The 18887-nt window shown below is 38.4% G+C and overlaps 1 protein-coding gene across 2 annotated transcripts in view; it reads right to left on the bottom strand.

The window, feature by feature from the left end:
- Positions 1-18887, bottom strand: part of IDE (insulin degrading enzyme) — a 122693-nt gene that overhangs the window by 30359 nt on the left and 73447 nt on the right. For both annotated transcript variants that reach the window (XM_082630053.1, XM_082630052.1), the window contains exons 8-12: positions 18202-18294; positions 17673-17764; positions 16776-16856; positions 15164-15267; positions 1394-1496 (exon numbers count right to left, since the gene is read on the bottom strand). In XM_082630053.1, the coding sequence (XP_082486179.1) occupies positions 1394-1496; positions 15164-15267; positions 16776-16856; positions 17673-17764; positions 18202-18294 (473 nt within the window). The remainder of the gene's footprint in view (positions 1-1393; positions 1497-15163; positions 15268-16775; positions 16857-17672; positions 17765-18201; positions 18295-18887) is intronic.

Here is an 18887-nt window from a genome sequence, read left to right on the forward strand (position 1 = left end):
AATATTTCAAGCATAAGGTTAAGGACAAAGTTGAGATTCAAATCTGGATTGTGGGACAGGATCGACACAACCTGCAGGTTGGATCTGTTCCATGGGCTACTTCCAAAAGCTAAGTGAGGCAGATCAGACTACGACTGATGAACTCTGATTTATAAGACTTTTCATTATTAAAAAAAAAAAGCAACCAACTGCCAATGATTCTGGGTTCAGTAATTTGGTCTCCAGCTGATGTGGCACAGCCTTGCAGCTCTTGTGGTTCTATTTTGGTCCCTGCATTTGTGTCTTTTGGCACTGGGATGGTGGGGATGTTGGCCATATTATTTATATGTAGCAACTTAAGTCCCCAGTATGGCTGAATCGAAGGGACTGGTAAACTTAGCAAGTAATTTCACTGCTGAGCTTCCAGATCAATTTGTTTAAATTCCCATTTGGGGCAGGTTTGTCATGATCAGAATTTGGTGAACAGGGGTTTTCTCTTGTTTGAGGGTTAGTTCACACCCAGCACTAATTCATTGGAGATCAGCTTTCCTCACAGTTTAGTAAGATGGACATTTTCACATACTAAAGGGCTTCAGTCATCTCCTTATGTGTTGTGAATATGTCAGAAAAGTCCCAGTAATAATTTTTCTTTCTTAAACTACTTTTTTCTGTATCATCATTACCCTGGTACATTTAAGAAATATCCATTACCCAAGTTTAACTAGAATTTAGTCAGAGCAAGGCTTTCTGGTATCTCCCCATGAATAAAGGACACAGTCTCAAAGCTACACAGCCAATGAGAACCAAAAAAGAAAAAGTACTGGACAAGTAGATAAGACTCACAAACAAAATCCTGACTCCTGATGAATGGGGTAACATACTATCCATACATACCTGTTTTGGAACAAATCATAATGACCCTATGTTGACAAAAAGAGCAATGATACAATATGAGGCATAAAATATAGCCCCTCCTAAAGTGAAGATGGTATGAATCCCAGAAATTGCTCCCCACCTGTGTTCACAGCAAGATCGTGAGCTCTCAGCCCTTGCATCTGTCTTTCAGGTTCTCTATTTCCATCTCTTCCTGCCTGTCTTGGTGCCTTTGCAACCCTGTGTACTTTGGACTTCATTGATCTTTGACCGCATGAGACTTGGAGTCTGCTTTACAGCCCTGCTGGTCTGACAGACAGACGAGAAGGTGGCTACAGTATCATTTCCTCATACAGTATCATTTCCTCATGCAAAACCTAAGCTCCAGCTCTCCACCTCCCTGTTCACTCCTCTTGGGATGGTACAGACAGTGCTGGGCCATCACTCTCCACAGTTTGGGCCGTGAATTGGTTGATCTAGGGAGCTCATATTCTTGTGTGTCCCTCACACATCAGCTTATTCACAGACGGGTTAACCCTACCTTAATGACTTCATCTGGTATAGCTTCTTGTTTGTACTGAGTTCCGTACCACTCTTCTGTGCGATCAGTTTTTCCTTCAAAAGATTTGGAAACTATTGCAACCCTAGAGATAGATGGAAAAAAAACCTATAAACTCATGTTGTATACATAAATTTATAGAATCTGACTCACGAAAATATAAATAATATGCAAGAATGTGTTGGGCCTCTACAACCCACTAAGTCCTATGAGGCCTAGCTGAAATAGCAATGTACGTATAGAAGGCTTTGATCATAGTCTCTGTTATCCTTTGGTTATAGACCATCATTTTTGGTATGAAAAGCTGCTTGCAAGAAAGATTCTTGTTATGAATGCTATTGATTAAAATCTTAAAAGAAGAGTAGCTAGGGAAAAAAGTGGAACCAGGTCAGTTGAAAAATAGTCCTTAAAAAAGCACAACAAAGTACTCCCTCCCAGGAACAGCTCAGGCCCCAGGGTTACAAGAATGGATAAGAAAATTTGTTGGCTCATTCAGAGATCCAAAAAAAATTAAAAACACACTTTCGTTATAACTTGCTAAGTTTGTACTCTGTTATTTTTTTTTCCTGCCAGACACCACCATCGACCGTTATGTACTACATGTACACTGGCCTTCCTGATGCTAGGGGAGACAGGGACAAGACCAAGAAAACATCTCTATCTTTCTCTGCTGGGGTAGTAGAAAGAGCACAGAAGAGAAGTCAGAAGGAAAAAAAGTTCAGGGAGGGAAGGTAGAGGTAAAATAATGTCAAAAGATTATAAGTAGAGGAGTGAAAGAAGCTCTGTACCAGTGGAGCTTCTGTCCCTGTGTGGATCATCATGGACAGTTCTGCCTCTGCTGCCTTTTTTTTTTTTTTGCGGTACGCGGGCCTCTCACTGTTGTGGCCTCTCCTGTTGTGGAGCACAGGCTCCGGATGCACAGGCTCAGCGGCCATGGCTCACGGGCCCAGCCGCTCCGTGGCACGTGGGATCCTCCCGGACCGGGGCATGAACCCGTGCCCCCCGCATCAGCAGGCGGACCCCCAACCACTGCACCACCAGGTAAGCCCCTCTGCTGGCCTTTTAACTATCAAAGTTGGAATCCTTTCACTCTGACTAGCAGGCTCAACCCCAGGCTGGGACCAATCCTACTTTGAATCTTGAAGATAGAGTACTAGGCCAATAGCTTGGAAGGCTTGCCATGCAGTCAGTCCTGTTATTGGTTTCACTTCTTCTTTATGTCCCAATTCAAATAACTATGTTCACGTCTGTTCCTGCTTGTTCTCACTTGTCCTCCCAGAGGTTAGGTTCTAGCCTCTGAATGTTGGTCTCACAGCTGAAAGCCCACTGCTTGCAGTCAAAACTCCCCTCTACTGAACACCCATTAATTTTCAGGATCCTGATCTCTGTGTTCCAAACACCTGCCCATCGTTGGACCTCCCCAATTTCAATGCCTGACTGTTTGAACCACCATCTATTCCTTATTCATTCTAGATAAAATACTCCACCTGGCTAGCTAGACTTGGCTTTCTCACTTGCTTCAGGGTAGATATCATAAGCAATCTGACTCACCTGTTAGAATGACTGACTAATCTTCCAGTTTAAGGTGTTCCTAATCTGGCCGAGCTGCCACTGACCACTATCAGTTCTAGAAAACATGCTAAATAAGAATATGTTCGACAGAAACATACAGAAGAATCATAGGGTTTAACAGATGGAAGAGTTCTGTTATTATATCTAGAAGAAGTGATACGTGTTGGCTATTTGAAAATCCTTTATGAGGGGTATGTGTACTGTATACAGAACGCACATGGCCACATGAAGGGTATACGATGTTTCTTAAGGGCATTCATTCAATACATGACAGAGCCAGCTAAGAGTCAGTCATAAAAATTGCTTCTATTCCTGTTGATTTTTCAAAGAATGAATGGATTGATTCTCAGGGAGACCTCTGAAAAACATGTTAGGAAGTAAAATTCCATGGCAGAGAGGTGGTATTCCATCTTCTCTTCCATGAGATGCTTGATTTTGGAAGTTTATTACATAGATGGCTCTGGTTTCCCTGAATGACAGCCCATGAATCAGAATAATGAACAAGGGATTGATTACAACTTGTGAAGACTGGAGCATTCATTTGGCAGTGGACTTGCCCTCTGGAACAGGAAAACTTTAAACTCAGTTCTGAGAGGGAAAGTGAAAAAACTCGGGAAAAGCTATCACATGCTCCAGAGGATGACTATATGACACAGAAGGAAGCAGACCCTGGAGGCTGTCCAGTATGCTCAGGTTAAAAAAGGAGGAGAAGGGCTTCCCTGGTGGCGCAGTGGTTGAGAGTCCGCCTGCGGATGCAGGGGACACGGGTTCATGCCCCGGTCAGGGAGGATCCCATGTGCCGCGGAGCGGCTGGGCCCGTGAGCCATGGCCACTGAGCCTGCGCGTCCGGAGCCTGTGCTCTGCAACGGGAGAGGCCACAACAGCGAGAGGCCCGCATACCGCAAAAAAAAAATTTTTTTTTAATTAAAAAAAATAAAAAAGGAGGAGAAGGGAGATTTATCAGTTACAATTCTAAGGGATCTAGATAGTTAGATACCAAAGTGAAGCGTATGGGGTAACAGTTGACGTGTTACCATAAGGAAGTAAATACGAAGTAGATAAGCGTAGCTCCTCAAACTAGGGAAATACCAAATATTGGCCTAACAAGAAGAGATACCTTTGCAGACCAAGAGTTAGTGTACCATCGAGGAATTCAAAACTGAAATAAAATGGAAGAGTACGTATTTTCAAATAAATTACGAAGGGCGAATAACAGAAGAGACAGAGTAGACACATGTCAAACGTATATAGAAATCTATGAACCAGAGTGTGGAACTGCGAGAGCACCTGAATTAGGAGACAAGGAGAAAAGAGTCACAATAATTGAGGTACACCACAGAGAGCTGCAGTATATTTAACTGCAGACGATTGAGAAAAACTGGCACAGACACTGTAGCATCTTAGACTACCTGCTGGAAACCCAATTATACTAAAAAATAGTCTCCATGAATTTTTTTTCTTAAATATGTGTGTGTGTTGAGGGGTGAGGGGGGAATGCTACTTTTCAATTCCATCCACAAAGAATTGGCTACTGACATGGTCCTTAGAAATGTGAAAGGAAATGGCCTCTTATTTTCATACTGAAGCTTACAATAGTAAGAAAAGGAAACAGTGGGCTAGAATGAATGCTGACTGCTGACTTCCAGTCAGCCATTTAGAAGTGTTCAGTGGGAATGAATAGCTGTTGCTGCTGATGGAATCCATTCAGAAATAATCCTGACTACAGACATTAAAAGGCAATATGGTTCCCCAGGAATGAATTCTCATGAGACCTTTGTAAATAATCCCTGAGAGAGAAAAGAGGGAAGACAGCCAAGAATGAGAAGCGGCTTCACAGGTAACCGTGATAAATTTAAAAAGAATTAGTACAAAGTGCACAGATCTGGCCATGAGAAACTTGGATTCTGGCCGATACCGTGACTCACTTTCTTTGAGATCTTGCCAAAATCACAGTTAAGATCTAAATTAAGCAAGTCTCTGGGCTTCGGTTTCATTACTTTTTAAATAGGGATTCAAACTAGATGAACTCTGTCCTTCTACTAGTAGATTTCCACAATATCATGATATCAAATCATATTTTTAAGATACACAACAGAGGAAGAAAGAAGGCACAAAAAAAATCTACTGATGGGAGGCACAGAGAGTCCCATACAGAATAAATCCAAGGAGAAATACACCAAGACACATATTAATCAAACTGTCAAAAATTAAACACAAAGAAATCATGTTAAAAGCAGCAAGGGAAAAACAACAAATAACACACAAGGGAATCCCCATCAGGTTAACAGCTGATCTCAGCAGAAACTCTACAAGCCAGAAGGGAGTGGCAGGACATAATTAAAGTGATGAAGGAGAAAAACCTGCAACCAAGATTACTCTACCCAGCAAGGATCTCATTCAGATTTGATGGAGAAATTAAAACCTTTACAGACAAGCAAAATCTGAGAGAGTTCAGCACCACCAAACCAGCTTTACAACAAATGCTAAAGGAACTTCTCTAGGCAAGAAACACAACAGAAGGAAAAGACCTACAATAACGAACCCAAAACAATTAAGGAAATGGGAATAGGTACATACATATCAATAATTACCTTAAATGTAAATGGACTAAATGCTCCCACCAAAAGACACAGATTGGCTGAATGGATACAAAAACAAGACCCATATATATGCTGTCTACAAGAGACCCACTTCAGACCTAGAGACACATACAGATTGAAAGTAAGGGGATGGAAAAAGATATTCCATGCAAATGGAAATCAAAAGAAAGCTGGAGTAGCAATTCTTATATCAGACAAAATAGACTTTAAAATAAAGACTATTAGAAGAGACAAAGAAGGACACTACATAATGATCAAGGGATCGATCCAAGAGAAGATATAACAATTGTAAATATTTATGCACCCAACACAGGAGCACCTCAATACATAAGGCAAATACTAACAGCCATAAAAGGGGAAATCGACAGTAACACACTCATAGTAGGAGACTTTAACACCCCACTTTCACCAATGGACAGATCATCCAAAATGAAAATAAATAAGGAAACACAAGCTTTAAATGATACATTAAACAAGATGGACTTAATTGATATTTATAGGACATTCCATCCAAAAACAACAGAATACACCTTTTTCTCAAGTGCTCATGGAACATTCTCCAGGATAGATCATATATTGGGTCACAAATCCAGCCTTGGTAAATTTAAGAAAATTGAAATCGTATCAAGTATCTTTTCTGACCACAATGCTATGAGACTAGACATCAATTACAGGAAAAGATCTGTAAAAAATACAAACACATGGAGGCCAAACAATACACTACTCAATAACGAAGTGATCACTGAAGAAATCAAAGAGGAAATAAAATATACCTAGAAACAAATGACAGTGGAGACACGACGGCCCAAAACCTATGAGACGCAGCAAAAGCAGTTCTAAGGGGGAAGTTTATGGCAATACAATCCCGCCTTAAGAAACAGGAAACATCTCGAGTAAACAACCTGACCCTGCACCTAAAGCAATTAGAGAAAGAAGAACAAAAAACCCCCAAAGTTAGCAGAAGGAAAGAAATCATAAAAATCAGATCAGAAATAAATGAAAAAGAAATGAAGGAAACGATAGGAAAGATCAATAAAACTAAAAGCTGGTTCTTTGAGAAGATAAACAAAATTGATAAACCATTAGCCAGGCTCATCAAGAAAAAAAGGGAGAAGACAGAAATCAATAGAATTAGAAATGAAAAAGGAGAAGTAACAACTGACACTGCAGAAATACAAAAGATCATGAGAGATTACTACAAGAAGCTCTATGCCAATAAAATGGACAACCTGGAAGAAATGGACAAATTCTTAGAAAATCACAACCTTCCGAGACTGAATCAGGAAGAAATAGAAAATATGAATAGACCAATCACAAGCACTGAAATTGAAACTGTGATTAAAAATCTTCCAACAAACAAAAGCCCAGGACCAGATGGCTTCACAGGTGAATTCTATCAAACATTTAGAGAAGAGCTAACACCTATCCTTCTCAAACTCTTCCAAAATGTAGCAGAAGGAGGAACACTCCCACACTCATTCTATGAGGCCACCATCACCTTGATACCAAAACCAGGCAAGGATGTCACAAAGAAAGAAAACTACAGGCCATTATCACTGATGAACATAGATGCAAAAATCCTCAACAAAATACTAGCAAACAGAATCCAACAGCACATTAAAAGGATCAGACACCATGATCAAGTGGGGTTTATTCCAGGAATGCAAGGATTCTTCAATATAGGCAAATCAATCAATGTGATACACCATATTAACAAATTGAAGAAGAAAAACCATATGATCATCTCAATAGATGCAGAGAAAGCTTTCGACAAAATTCAACACCCATTTATGATAAAAACCCTGCAGAAAGTAGGCATAGAGGGAACTTTCCTCAACATAATAAAGGCCATATATGCCAAACCCACAGCCAGCATCATCCTCAATGGTGAAAAACTGAAACCATTTCCACTAAGATCAGGAACAAGACAAGGCTGCCCACTCTCACCACTCTTATTCAACATCGTTTTGGAAGTTTTAGCCACAGCAATCAGAGAAGAAAAGGAAATAAAAGGAATCCAAATTGGAAAAGAAGAAGTAAAGCTGTCACTGTTTGCAGATGACATGATACTATACATAGAGAATCCTAAAGATGCTACCAGAAGATTACTACAGCTAATCAATGAATTTGGCAAAGTTGCAGGATACAAAATTAATGCACAGAAATCTCTGGCATTCCTGTACACTAATGATGAAAAATCTGAAAGTGAAATCAAGAAAACACTCCCATTTACCACTGCAACAAAAAGAATAAAATATCTAGGAATAAACCTACCTAAGGAGACAAAAGACCTGTATGCAGAAAATTATAAGACACTGATGAAAGAAATTAAAGATGATACAAATAGATGGAGAGATATACCATGCTCCTGGATTGGAAGAAGCAATACTGTGAAAACGGCTCTGCTACTCAAAGCAATCTACAGATTCAATGCAATCCCTATCAAACTACCACTGGCATTTTTCACAGAACTAGAACAAAAAATTTCACAATTTGTATGGAAACACAAAAGACCCCGAATAGCCAAAGCAATCTTGAGAAAGAAAAGTGGAGCTGGAGGAATCAGGCTCCCTGACTTCAGACTATACTACAAAGCTACAGTAATCAAGACAGTATGGTACTGGCACAAAAACAGAAAGATAGATCAATGGAACAAGATAGAAAGCCCAGAGATAAACCCACGCACATATGGTCACCTTATCTTTGATAAAGGAGGCAAGAATATACAGTGGAGAAAAGACAGCCTCTTCCATACGTGGTGCTAGGAAACTGGACAGGTACATGTAAAAGTATGAGATTAGAACACTCCCTAACACCATACACAAAAATAAGCTCAAAATGGATTAAAGATCTAAATGTAAGGCCAGAAACTATCAAACTCTTAGAGGAAAACATAGGCAGAACACTCTATGACATAAATCACAGCAAGATCCTTTTTGACCCACCTCCTAGAGAAATGGAAATAAAAACAAAAATAAACAAATGGGACCTAATGAAACTTAAAAGCTTTTGCACAGCAAAGGAAACCATAAACAAGACCAAAAGACACCCCTCAGAATGGGAGAAAATATTTGCAAATGAAGCAACTGACAAAGGATTAATCTCCAAAATTTATAAGCAGCACATGCAGCTCAATAACAAAAAAACAAACAACCCAATCCAAAAATGGGCAGAAGACCTAAATAGACATTTCTCCACAGAAGATATACAGATTGCCAACAAACACATGAAAGAATGCTCAACATCATTAATCATTAGAGAAATGCAAATCAAAACTACAATGAGATATCATCTCACACCAGTGAGAATGGTCATCATCAAAAAATCTAGAAACAATAAATGCTGGAGAGGGTGTGGAGAAAAGGGAACACTCTTGCACTGCTGGTGGGAATGTGAATTGGTACAGCCACTATGGAGAACCGTATGGAGGTTCCTTAAAAAACTACAAACAGAACTACCATACCACCCAGCAATCCCAATACTGGGCATATACCCTGAGAAAACCATAATTCAAAAAGAGTCATGTACCAAAATGTTCAATGCAGCTCTATTTACAATAGCTAGGACATGGAAGCAACCTAAGTGTCCATCATCGGATGAATGGATAAAGAAGAGGTGGCACATATATACAATGGAATATTACTCAGCCATAAAAAGAAACGAAATTGAGTTATTTGTAGTGAGGTGGATGGACCTAGAGTCTGTCATACATAGTGAAGTAAGTCAGAAAGAGAAAAACAAATACCGTATGCTAACACACATATATATGGAATCTAAGGAAAAAAAAAAAAAGGTCATGAAGAACCTAGGGGTAAGACGGGAATAAAGACACAGACCTACTAGAGAATGGACTTGAGGATATGGGGAGGGGGAAGGGTAAGCTGTGACAAAGTGAGAGACTGGCATGGACCTATATACACTACCAAATGTAAAATAGATAGCTAGTGGGAAGGAGCCACATAGCACAGGGAGATCAGCTCGGTGCTTTGTGACCACCTAGAGGGGTGGGATAGGGAGGGTGGGAGGGAGGGAGATGCAAGAGGGAAGAGATATGGGAACATATGTATATGTATAACTGATTCACTTTGTTATAAAGCAGAAACTAACACACCATTGTAAGGCAATTATACTCCAATAAAGAGGTTAAAAAAACCCCAAAAAAACCAAAACATAGTTCCCACATGGCAGGAACTCATAATCCAATGAGACACATGACCTAAAGCAAAATATGATATGCTGGGACTTCCCTGGTGATGCAGTGGTTAAGAATCCGCCTGCTGGGCTTCCCTGGTGGCGCAGTGGTCGAGAGTCCGCCTGCCGATGCAGGGGACACAGGTTCATGCCCCGGTCCGGGAAGATCCCACATGCCATGGAGCAGCTAGGCCCGTGAGCCATGGCCGCTGAGCCTGCGCCTCCGGAGCCTGTGCTCCGCAACAAGAGAGGCCACAACAGTGAGAGGCCCGCATACCGCAAAAAAAAAAAAAAAAAGAAGAATCTGCCTGCCAATGCAGGGGACATGGGATTGATCCCAGGTCCAGGAAGATCCCACATGCCTCAGAGCAACTAAGCCCATGTGCCACAACTACGGAAGCCCGTGTGCTTAGAGCCAGTGCTCTGCAACAAGGGAAGCCACCGCAATGAGAAGCCTGCGCACTGCAACGAAGAGTAGTCCCCGCTCGCCACAACTAGAGAAAGGCTGTGCGCAGCAACGAAGACCCAACGCACCGAAAAGTTAATTTATTAATTTAAAAAAATGTGATATGCTGATCCCATGTTAGCAGATACAGGACTTCATGGATCTTTAAAGTGCAAAGGTGGACCAAACAACGGAAAAAAGGAGTTGAAGCTCAGGCTCGGTGAGTGAGCCAGCCGGGTGACTCAAATGAACTCACATCTCCTACACAGATGAGTCACATTCTCTGATGCTTAGGCAACTAACAAATCCCAGCAGGATCACTGCCTATCACCTTTTATAATTAGTGGATGACAGGAGAAGAGGCAGAAGACTGAAGATGGGCAAATGCTCTGATTTTCAGAAAGGAAAAGGAGTGTGGCCTAAAAACCATTAACAGAAGTAAACAAAACCATTGAACAAAAGTAAAATGTATGCTCCGGCAAATTCACTCTTATAAAATGTGGATTAGGCACTGACCTCCTGACAAAATTCTATAGTCAACTGTCAGACTGTCAAATATCTGAACAAGAAGACAGTTATCACTGGGACCTACATGGATTTACCAAGAATAACTCCTCCCAAACAAATGGATTTATTTATGACCTAAGCAAGGCATGTGGCAAAAACTCTATAGCTGTATTTGTAGGTTTAAAATGGTAAAATGGGCACCAAATGATAGGATCAAAGAAGGTGGGTGATGATGATGATGAAATAGTAACAGGTAAAGATCTTTGAAAAGGTAAATCAAGTCTCAACATTGAAAAGAACTCTCTAACAATTAGAACTGGCAAAAATGGAACTGGCTACCTTGGTATTTAATGAGTTCCCCATCCTTGAAGGAATTTAAACTGAGGCTGGTAACTACTTGTTAGAGATATTGCAGAAGAGATATATACTTGACAGAGGTTGGATTAAATGACCTTTAAGGTTCCTTTCATCCTGAAGGATTTTCCTATTAATTTTCCTACCTGGTTGCAATGCTAAACTTGTCTCAGTGGGTATTAAAGAAAATAATCTTACCCTCCAGCAACCCCAATCTGGCTTGGCAGTTGACATTATTATCCCAGGCTGTTCTGCACTATGTCACTGACTACAGTTACAATTATAACAGCCACAGAGATCAATCCTATAGAGAAAAAGTGCTTTTTCGTTAAAGGTGAAGGTAGAGAGAAAAAGAGGTTCTCAACTCTAACTGTATAAGATATGGAATTTAGAGACAGGCAATTTAACAAAAGTAAAATGTATGCTCCGGCAAATTCACACTTATAAAATGTTTCCGGGTCTGGGAATTCCCAGGCAGTCCAGTGGGTAAGACTCCACACTTTCATTGCCAAGGGTGCAGGTTCCATCCCTGGTCAGGGAACTAAGATCCCACAAGCTGCACAGTGAGGCCAAAAAAAGAGAGAAAGAAAGTGTTGCAGGGTCAAATAACTGGATCTAGGGCTGCAAAAATTATATGAACGTAATTAAATCATGATTTTTCTTGCCAAAAAAAGCACATCTTTGTTATATGATATAATCTTAAATAGGATTACCTCGTATTTGTACAATAGTTTTCAACTTTGCTAGATCATTTTGCATCACACAGAAAGATAAAGCACTATTGCATTTTTCAGGTGGGCAATTTTCCAGGAAATTAAATGAGAGTAAGTGTTCATGACATTATATAACTTTTCACATGTCCCCTTTGCAGAATAATGAACTCTGAGGCTTCACATTAGTTATGCAATAAACACTGGTTGAAGGAAAAAAGTGATCTCTCTAAGATAGCATGAGTAGTAGGTGAAGAAACCTTAAAAAGTGTTTACTGAGTTTTATGATTAAGTTTAAAGCTCTTTCTCCTCATTTTCATAGGAGGTTTTGTTTTTAGAAGGTATATAATAAAATTCAACAGAATTTAGGTGTTTTTTTTTTCAGAATATATAAGGTACATTGAGGAAAATGGAAATATGTAAACTGTTTTACTTACTTAAAATGATTTAGCGTGTGTTCTGAGTGTTTTTCTTCCTTGTATTTTAATCATCTAAGCAAATGCATAAATCACCTTAAGAACAGAAGTTCTTAATCTTGATGAAGTCCAATTTATCAATGTCTTTTCTTTAATGGTTACTGCTTTTTATGTTCTAAAAAATCTTTGCTTATCTCAGGTTTTAAAGATATTTTCAAACTATATTTTCTCCTAGAAGTTTTCTAGTTTTAGCTTTTACACTGAGGTCTATGATCTATCTCAAATTAATTTTTGTGAATGTTGTGAGGTAAAGGTCACATTTAACCTTTTTTTCCATGTGGCTATGCAGCATGTGGAAGAGCACCATTTGTTGAAAAGACTTTCCCATTTTAATTATGTCGGTGCTTTTGTCAAAAAAATCAACTGACCGATGATTAATGGATAAAGAAAATGTGGTGTATACATACTATGGTATACTGCTTAGCATTAAAAAGGAAGGAAATCCTGTCACATGCTACAACACAGATGAACCTTAAGGATGTTATGCTAAGTGAAATAAAGACATGTTTCACGAGTCCATCTATATTAGGTATCTAAGTAGTCAAATTCACACAAAGAGAAAGTAGAACGGTTGTGAACAGGAGATGGTGGGGTTGGGAAGGGGTAAGAGGAGGAGTTGTTTAATGGGTATAGATTCAGTTTTGCAAGATAAAAAAGTGCTGGAAACGTTTCACAACAGTACAAATATAGGTAACACTACTGAATTGTACACTTAAAAATAGTTAAGATGGAGACCTCCCTGGCGGTCCAGTGGTTAAGACTCCGGGTTTACACTGCAGGGGGCACGGATTCAATCCCTGGTCTGGGAAGTAAGATCCCACATGCTGCGTGGCATGGCCAAAAAAAGGTTAAGTTGATAAATATTATGTTATGTGGGTTTTTTTTTACCACAATAAAAGAAGAAATCAATTGATCATATATGTGTGGGCTTATTTCTAGACTCTGTTCTGTACTAATGATTTCTTTGCCTATCTTTATGCCAATACTACAATGTCTTAAGTACTGTAGCTTTATAGTAAGCTTTCAAATCTGGCAGTTTTAGTCCTCCAACTTTTGTTTTTTTTGTGCAAGAGTGTTATGGGTAATCTAGGTCTTTTGTAGATCCTTATGAATTTTGGAATTAGCTTACCAATTTCTGAAAGAAAAAAAGCCTACTAGGATTTTGATTGTGATTACACTGAGTCTGTGAATCAAATGGGAGAGAATGGACATTTTAATAAAATCAAGTCTCCTAATCTACAAACAAGGTCTTTAATATCTCTGGGCACTGTTTTGTAGTTTTTTGTGTAGAGGTCTTATTTACCTTTGGTTAAATTCATTCCTAAATATTTTATGTTTTTGTTGCTATTGTAAATAATTTTTTTAACTTAAAAAGTTTTTGTTTTGATATAATAATAAATTCCTACAGTTAGGAAGTTGCAAAAATAGTACAGGGCGGTCCTGTGTACTCTTCACCTAGTTTCCCTCAATGGTTACATTTTACATAATTATAATACAGTACAATATCAAAAGTGTTATAAATTAGATTATAAATTGGTATTGGTGTTGGTACAATGTGCACAAACAAAATTGCTGTTGGTACAATGTGTGTGTATAGTTCTAAGTCATTTTATCACATATACAGATTTGTGTAAACAGCAATAGTATTCCTTTTAACTTAGTTTTCCTACTGTTTGTTGCTGGGATATATCTGAAAAAGTTCAAACAATGGTAACTAGGAAAATGACTTTGATAGAATAGTTCTGTCAGAGGATTTTTTCTTCAAAAAGTTCTACCAGATTGTTGATTTTATTCATAAAATGACTATTCCAAAAAACATATTTACTCAACCACTAAGTTCCCAGGAGAATTTTGGAAATATGTGCTCAAAAGAGGAGAAAAAGAAAAAAATGCAAAGTATGTGCCAGTCAAGTGTATTCCTTTTATTCTTGACTTCAGAAAATATAGATGAAATTAAATTTTAAGGCAGAAATATCATGTAGTTCATAAGCTCTTTAGGGCTGACCCTCCTCTAACAGGAATACTTCTGTTACTGTAAGAACTCCTCCAACTTTTGATCTCCTGGTTAACCACGGGTCAGTCAGAAGCATTCTGAGATTGTAATCCTTACTTCTACTTAAAAAAAAAGAGGGTGTCCCCACTTGCTTTTTAAACCAGATAAGTGAGCTGACACTTCCAGTATTTGAGTAAGGATGAAGCCAGGTTAAGACGATCTATTACTATATTTTATTCATAATGAAATTATGATTATGTTAAAAAAAAAGAATCTTCATGTGTTTGAGATATTGACTTAAGATAATCTAGAGTGGAGGGAAGGGTCTTCCCTGGTGGCACAGTGGTTAAGAATCCGCCTGCCAACGCAGGGGACACGGGTTCGATCCCTGGTCCAGGAAGATCCCACATGCTGCGGAGCAACTAAGCCTGTGTGCCACAACTACTGAGCCTGTGCTCTAGAGCCTGCAAGCAACAACTACTGAGCCCACGTGCCACAAATACTGAAGCCCGTGCACCTAGAGCCCGTGCTCCACAACAAAAGAAGCCATTGCAATGAGAAGCCCGCGCACCACAACGAAGAGTAGCCCCCGTTCACCACAACTAGAGAAAGCTCGGGCGCAGTAACAAAGACCCAATGCAGCCAAAAATAAATAAATAAATTAATTAATTTAAATAAATAGAGTGGAAGGAGGATGAGTGAACAAGTGTGGGTAAAGATAAAAAAGACCGGCCGTGTACTGACTGTTGAAGTTTGGTACTGTTTCATTATACTTATTCTCTCTACTTTTGTAATCATGCTTGATAAAAACTTTAAAAGCACTTTATTCACAATTTCAAATTTTCAGATTCCAATCATTATTGAAAATTTAGTATGTAACAGTAAAATCTGTAGAGCAACTCACCGGACATTTTCTGGTCCGAGTTTATCGAGAACCATCTCTATTAAATCGGGTCTAAATTCTTCCAGTAAATACTCAGCTGTGAGCACTTCTTCTAGGGGATAATACTTTTTAAAAGGAAAATAAATAAATAAAATTTGCAAGGCTACAATAGAGTCTAACTTATTAAAGCAAACAGATCTCTAACATGTTAAATCCTCTATTTTACACCCCCCTCTTCCCTTCAATTAAATTTTACTCCACTGGAAAATTTTCTGAATCTTTTCTCTTTCCTACCACACTTTAAGCAATTTCATATTATGGGATGATTCTGCACACACTTACTAAACACACTTACATTATAGAGAACAAAATCACATTTTTTCAGGGAAAAATGTGAGTAATACCTCTGGCTAAAACTGAGTACTTGTTAATAAAGAAAATTTGATGATTAAATGCTGACACCTGTAGGATTTTTAATATAAAGTACATACATTTTAATAAACAGAATTTCTACCCAAATTTCTATGAAGGAAATCAGACAAGCATTTAGAAAGTTGTTGTGTAGGAAAAATGGCTTATATTTTCAGTTAGTAAAGAAAAATAATGCAGAAGATGCTTTTTAGTATGAGCAACTTACTGAGATAGACTGATTCATTCATTCAACAAGTATGTAATGAACACCTACTCTGTGCCAGGCACTGTTCTAGGTGCTGCTGTGGATACAATGGTAGATAAGACAGATGATGTCCCTGCTCTCTAAGGAGCTTATATTCTAATTGGGAGGGAGGCAGACAACAAACAAATACTGTCATTATAGTGATAGGTGCTATGAAGAAAATTTTAAAAGGGGCAGGGTCATGATTGGGAGGTCAGGGAAGGTCTCTCTGAGGGAGAAACATCTGAGTGGAGACCCAGATGACAAGAAGAACCTAGTCATGGAAAAACCAGAAGTGTTCCAGGCAGAGAAAACAGCAAATGTCAGGGCCCTGAGAGGGAGGAGTAAACTTAATGCTTGAAGATTAGGCACATAGCCAGTGTAGCTGGAGTGGAATGGAAGTGGTGTGGAATTCAGTCAGAGAGAGGCTGGGACCAGACTGCCATGTAGGTCAAGGTAAAAATTTAGATCTGTTCCAACTCTGATGGGAAACTTACTTGACACAGAGGAGTGGAACAATCTGATTTGGGTCTTCAAAAGATCACTGAGGCTGGAAAAATAAAGTAAGGTGGGGCAGAAGAAGGCATATGGGGAACCCAGGTAAGAGACTATGATGGTAGTCCAGGCAAGAAATGCTGGCAGCTCATGTGAGGGTGGCAGCAATGGAAATGGAGAAAAGTGGATGATTTACAGCTTTCACGCAAGTAGCACCTGACACATTGTAGAACTGAAAAATATTTAAAGCCAACAAGCAAAATGTCTATGAAAATATTACAGATGATGATTTTTAGGATGATGAAAATTAAGATTTAAAGAATGTCTTCACATCAAATTTTACCTGGTTGCTACGAAGTCTAAAGTTTTAGACTATGCCTTCAATTTTTATCATTTGTGTAGTAATGAAAGTAATATTATTTATACAAGATCACTGAAATAGTCTACATGCCAATGTATAGAGTAAAATAACAATAAACTTACATGCAATATTCCTGCAATCTTAGAGGTATAACCCCGTGGCCTCTCTTTATCTTTAAACCTAAAAGCAACAGCATTCAAGTCCTAAATGAAAAATTAAATCAATTAGACATAAGTCACCTATTATTTAGAAATACTTTTTTTGGGAGGGGGATTGGTTTGCACTATAGACTTTCTACTCCATATTTAACTATTACACTTCCTGAAAAAATGGCTATGCTTGATTTAGGAATGTACAGAACATGAATGAAAATAGCAAACACAGAATATGATTCTGTTGAAACTATTAGTCAAAGAATTAGGAACACTGTGGAGGAAGCTTGTGAGAGCCAACAGTTGCATACATGATGATTTTGCTGACTCTTTCAGAGAACTGCAGCCTGATTAGAAATTACTGTCAAAAGTTTCACAAGCAGAGATTATACCTTTAAACTTTTATCTATGTAAAGAGGTTATCTCTTATCCCTAAATACATTTCAGAGTCTTGATAGTCCTTAATTATATAGTAGATATTTCTAAAAACTCTTAAAAGAAGGCTTTAAACATTTAAAAGACAAATACCTTCTGTTTTATGCAAAAAAAAAAGGCCAGGCTTTTCCATACATATGACAATAAAATCACTTTTAAGAACACAATCATATATATAACAATTCACTGTTTCTTTGAGAGTATGCTACCAATTTTTATCACGAGATCTGAAAATGACACAGCTCATGCAACTTCAGGCCAGCAGAGAACAGAGTAAGCCCTGATAGATAAAAGTTAAAGAAACTGCTGACTTTCTTCTGAGGGAAAGGAAAGCAATCTGATTTCTTTCCTTTTCCTTATGTTTAAATTAATTCACATATATTTGTTTCTCGAAAAATTTCCTTAAGAAAAATTTTGGTGAAACAAAAGTACCTTGCACTCTTGGAAAACCCATTCTTGAGGTCCTTCTGCACGTAACTTCTGAATGTATTGAAACATGTGCAAAATTATATCTTCAACATGTACTGGAAAAAAAGGGGCACACTTAAAAACCATTCAGTCCTCGAATCCTTCAAAGCAATGAGCTCACTCCTAAGGTAAAGTCAGGTAAGTAGAAGACGTTCCCTCTTAGAGATGGAGTTCTCACCTCCCTGAGACTTGTTTTAGGGTCCCACATACATGGCCCTCCAGGATTTGGTATATGTGACTGAAGGGGCTTTGGGGTAGTAAATGAGCAAATAAAAAGTCAAGTACACATTTTACAAGTGCAACATAATGATCAGTTGTTAAGGAGGGAAAATCATCCATGAAATGAAGTTACACATGAAAAATACAATGGATAAAATGGTATGAATTAAAGTGTTTATAGCTTTATAGCAAAAAACAGATCCACAGCATAAGTTAATAAAATTAAATCATAAGAAATCAATTTTCATTCAAAAACAAAAAGGTCAATACTTACATAATCCTTCCTCAGTCAAGTCCACATTAATGATAAAAAACATAAAACCTCGGGCTCCTTCCTTTTGCCCACCAACAAGAGTATTTACCCAGCCTGTAACATTCAAAGGAAATCAACATGATTGCATTGTATCTTCTTTTAAGACAAGGAATTAAAAAAAAATTCATTCTGTATGTTCCCAATAGAACATACAGAATGGCCCTCTTGCAGAAAAGACTGGAAAAAAAATCAGCTCAGAAAAGCACTGAAAAGCAGTTCAGACACTGTAAAAGATTCAAGTGATTTTTTTAGTTTGGGAGCTTTCCTTGGGATGCCTCAAATCATTTCCCAAATCAAGAGTAGACGACTGTGCTTAAGTGTTATATAAAAAGAGTCTGAATGGAGAGGAACCTTGGAAATCTACTGACTGATCCTAGTACACCCTTTGGTTTGATGGATAAGAGCAGGCAAATAAATATTTCAGCACATTTCACAGAGATGGTAAAGAATACCCAATGTGAGCTTTTACTTTTTTTAACCTCTATCTTATTTAAAACATGCACTACAACACCTTTTGAAATATGTAAACTTCACAGCTCAATACTGAAGGACAAAACAAATTATGGAAAAAGACAAAAACAAAAACCCCAAAGCAAAAAACAAAAGCGTACTAACAACCAACACCTCACTATCATCAACCCTAAACG

The sequence above is a fragment of the Mesoplodon mirus genome (assembly GCF_964341445.2).
Source record: "Mesoplodon mirus genome assembly, chromosome: 2".
Taxonomy (NCBI): domain Eukaryota; kingdom Metazoa; phylum Chordata; class Mammalia; order Artiodactyla; family Ziphiidae; genus Mesoplodon; species Mesoplodon mirus.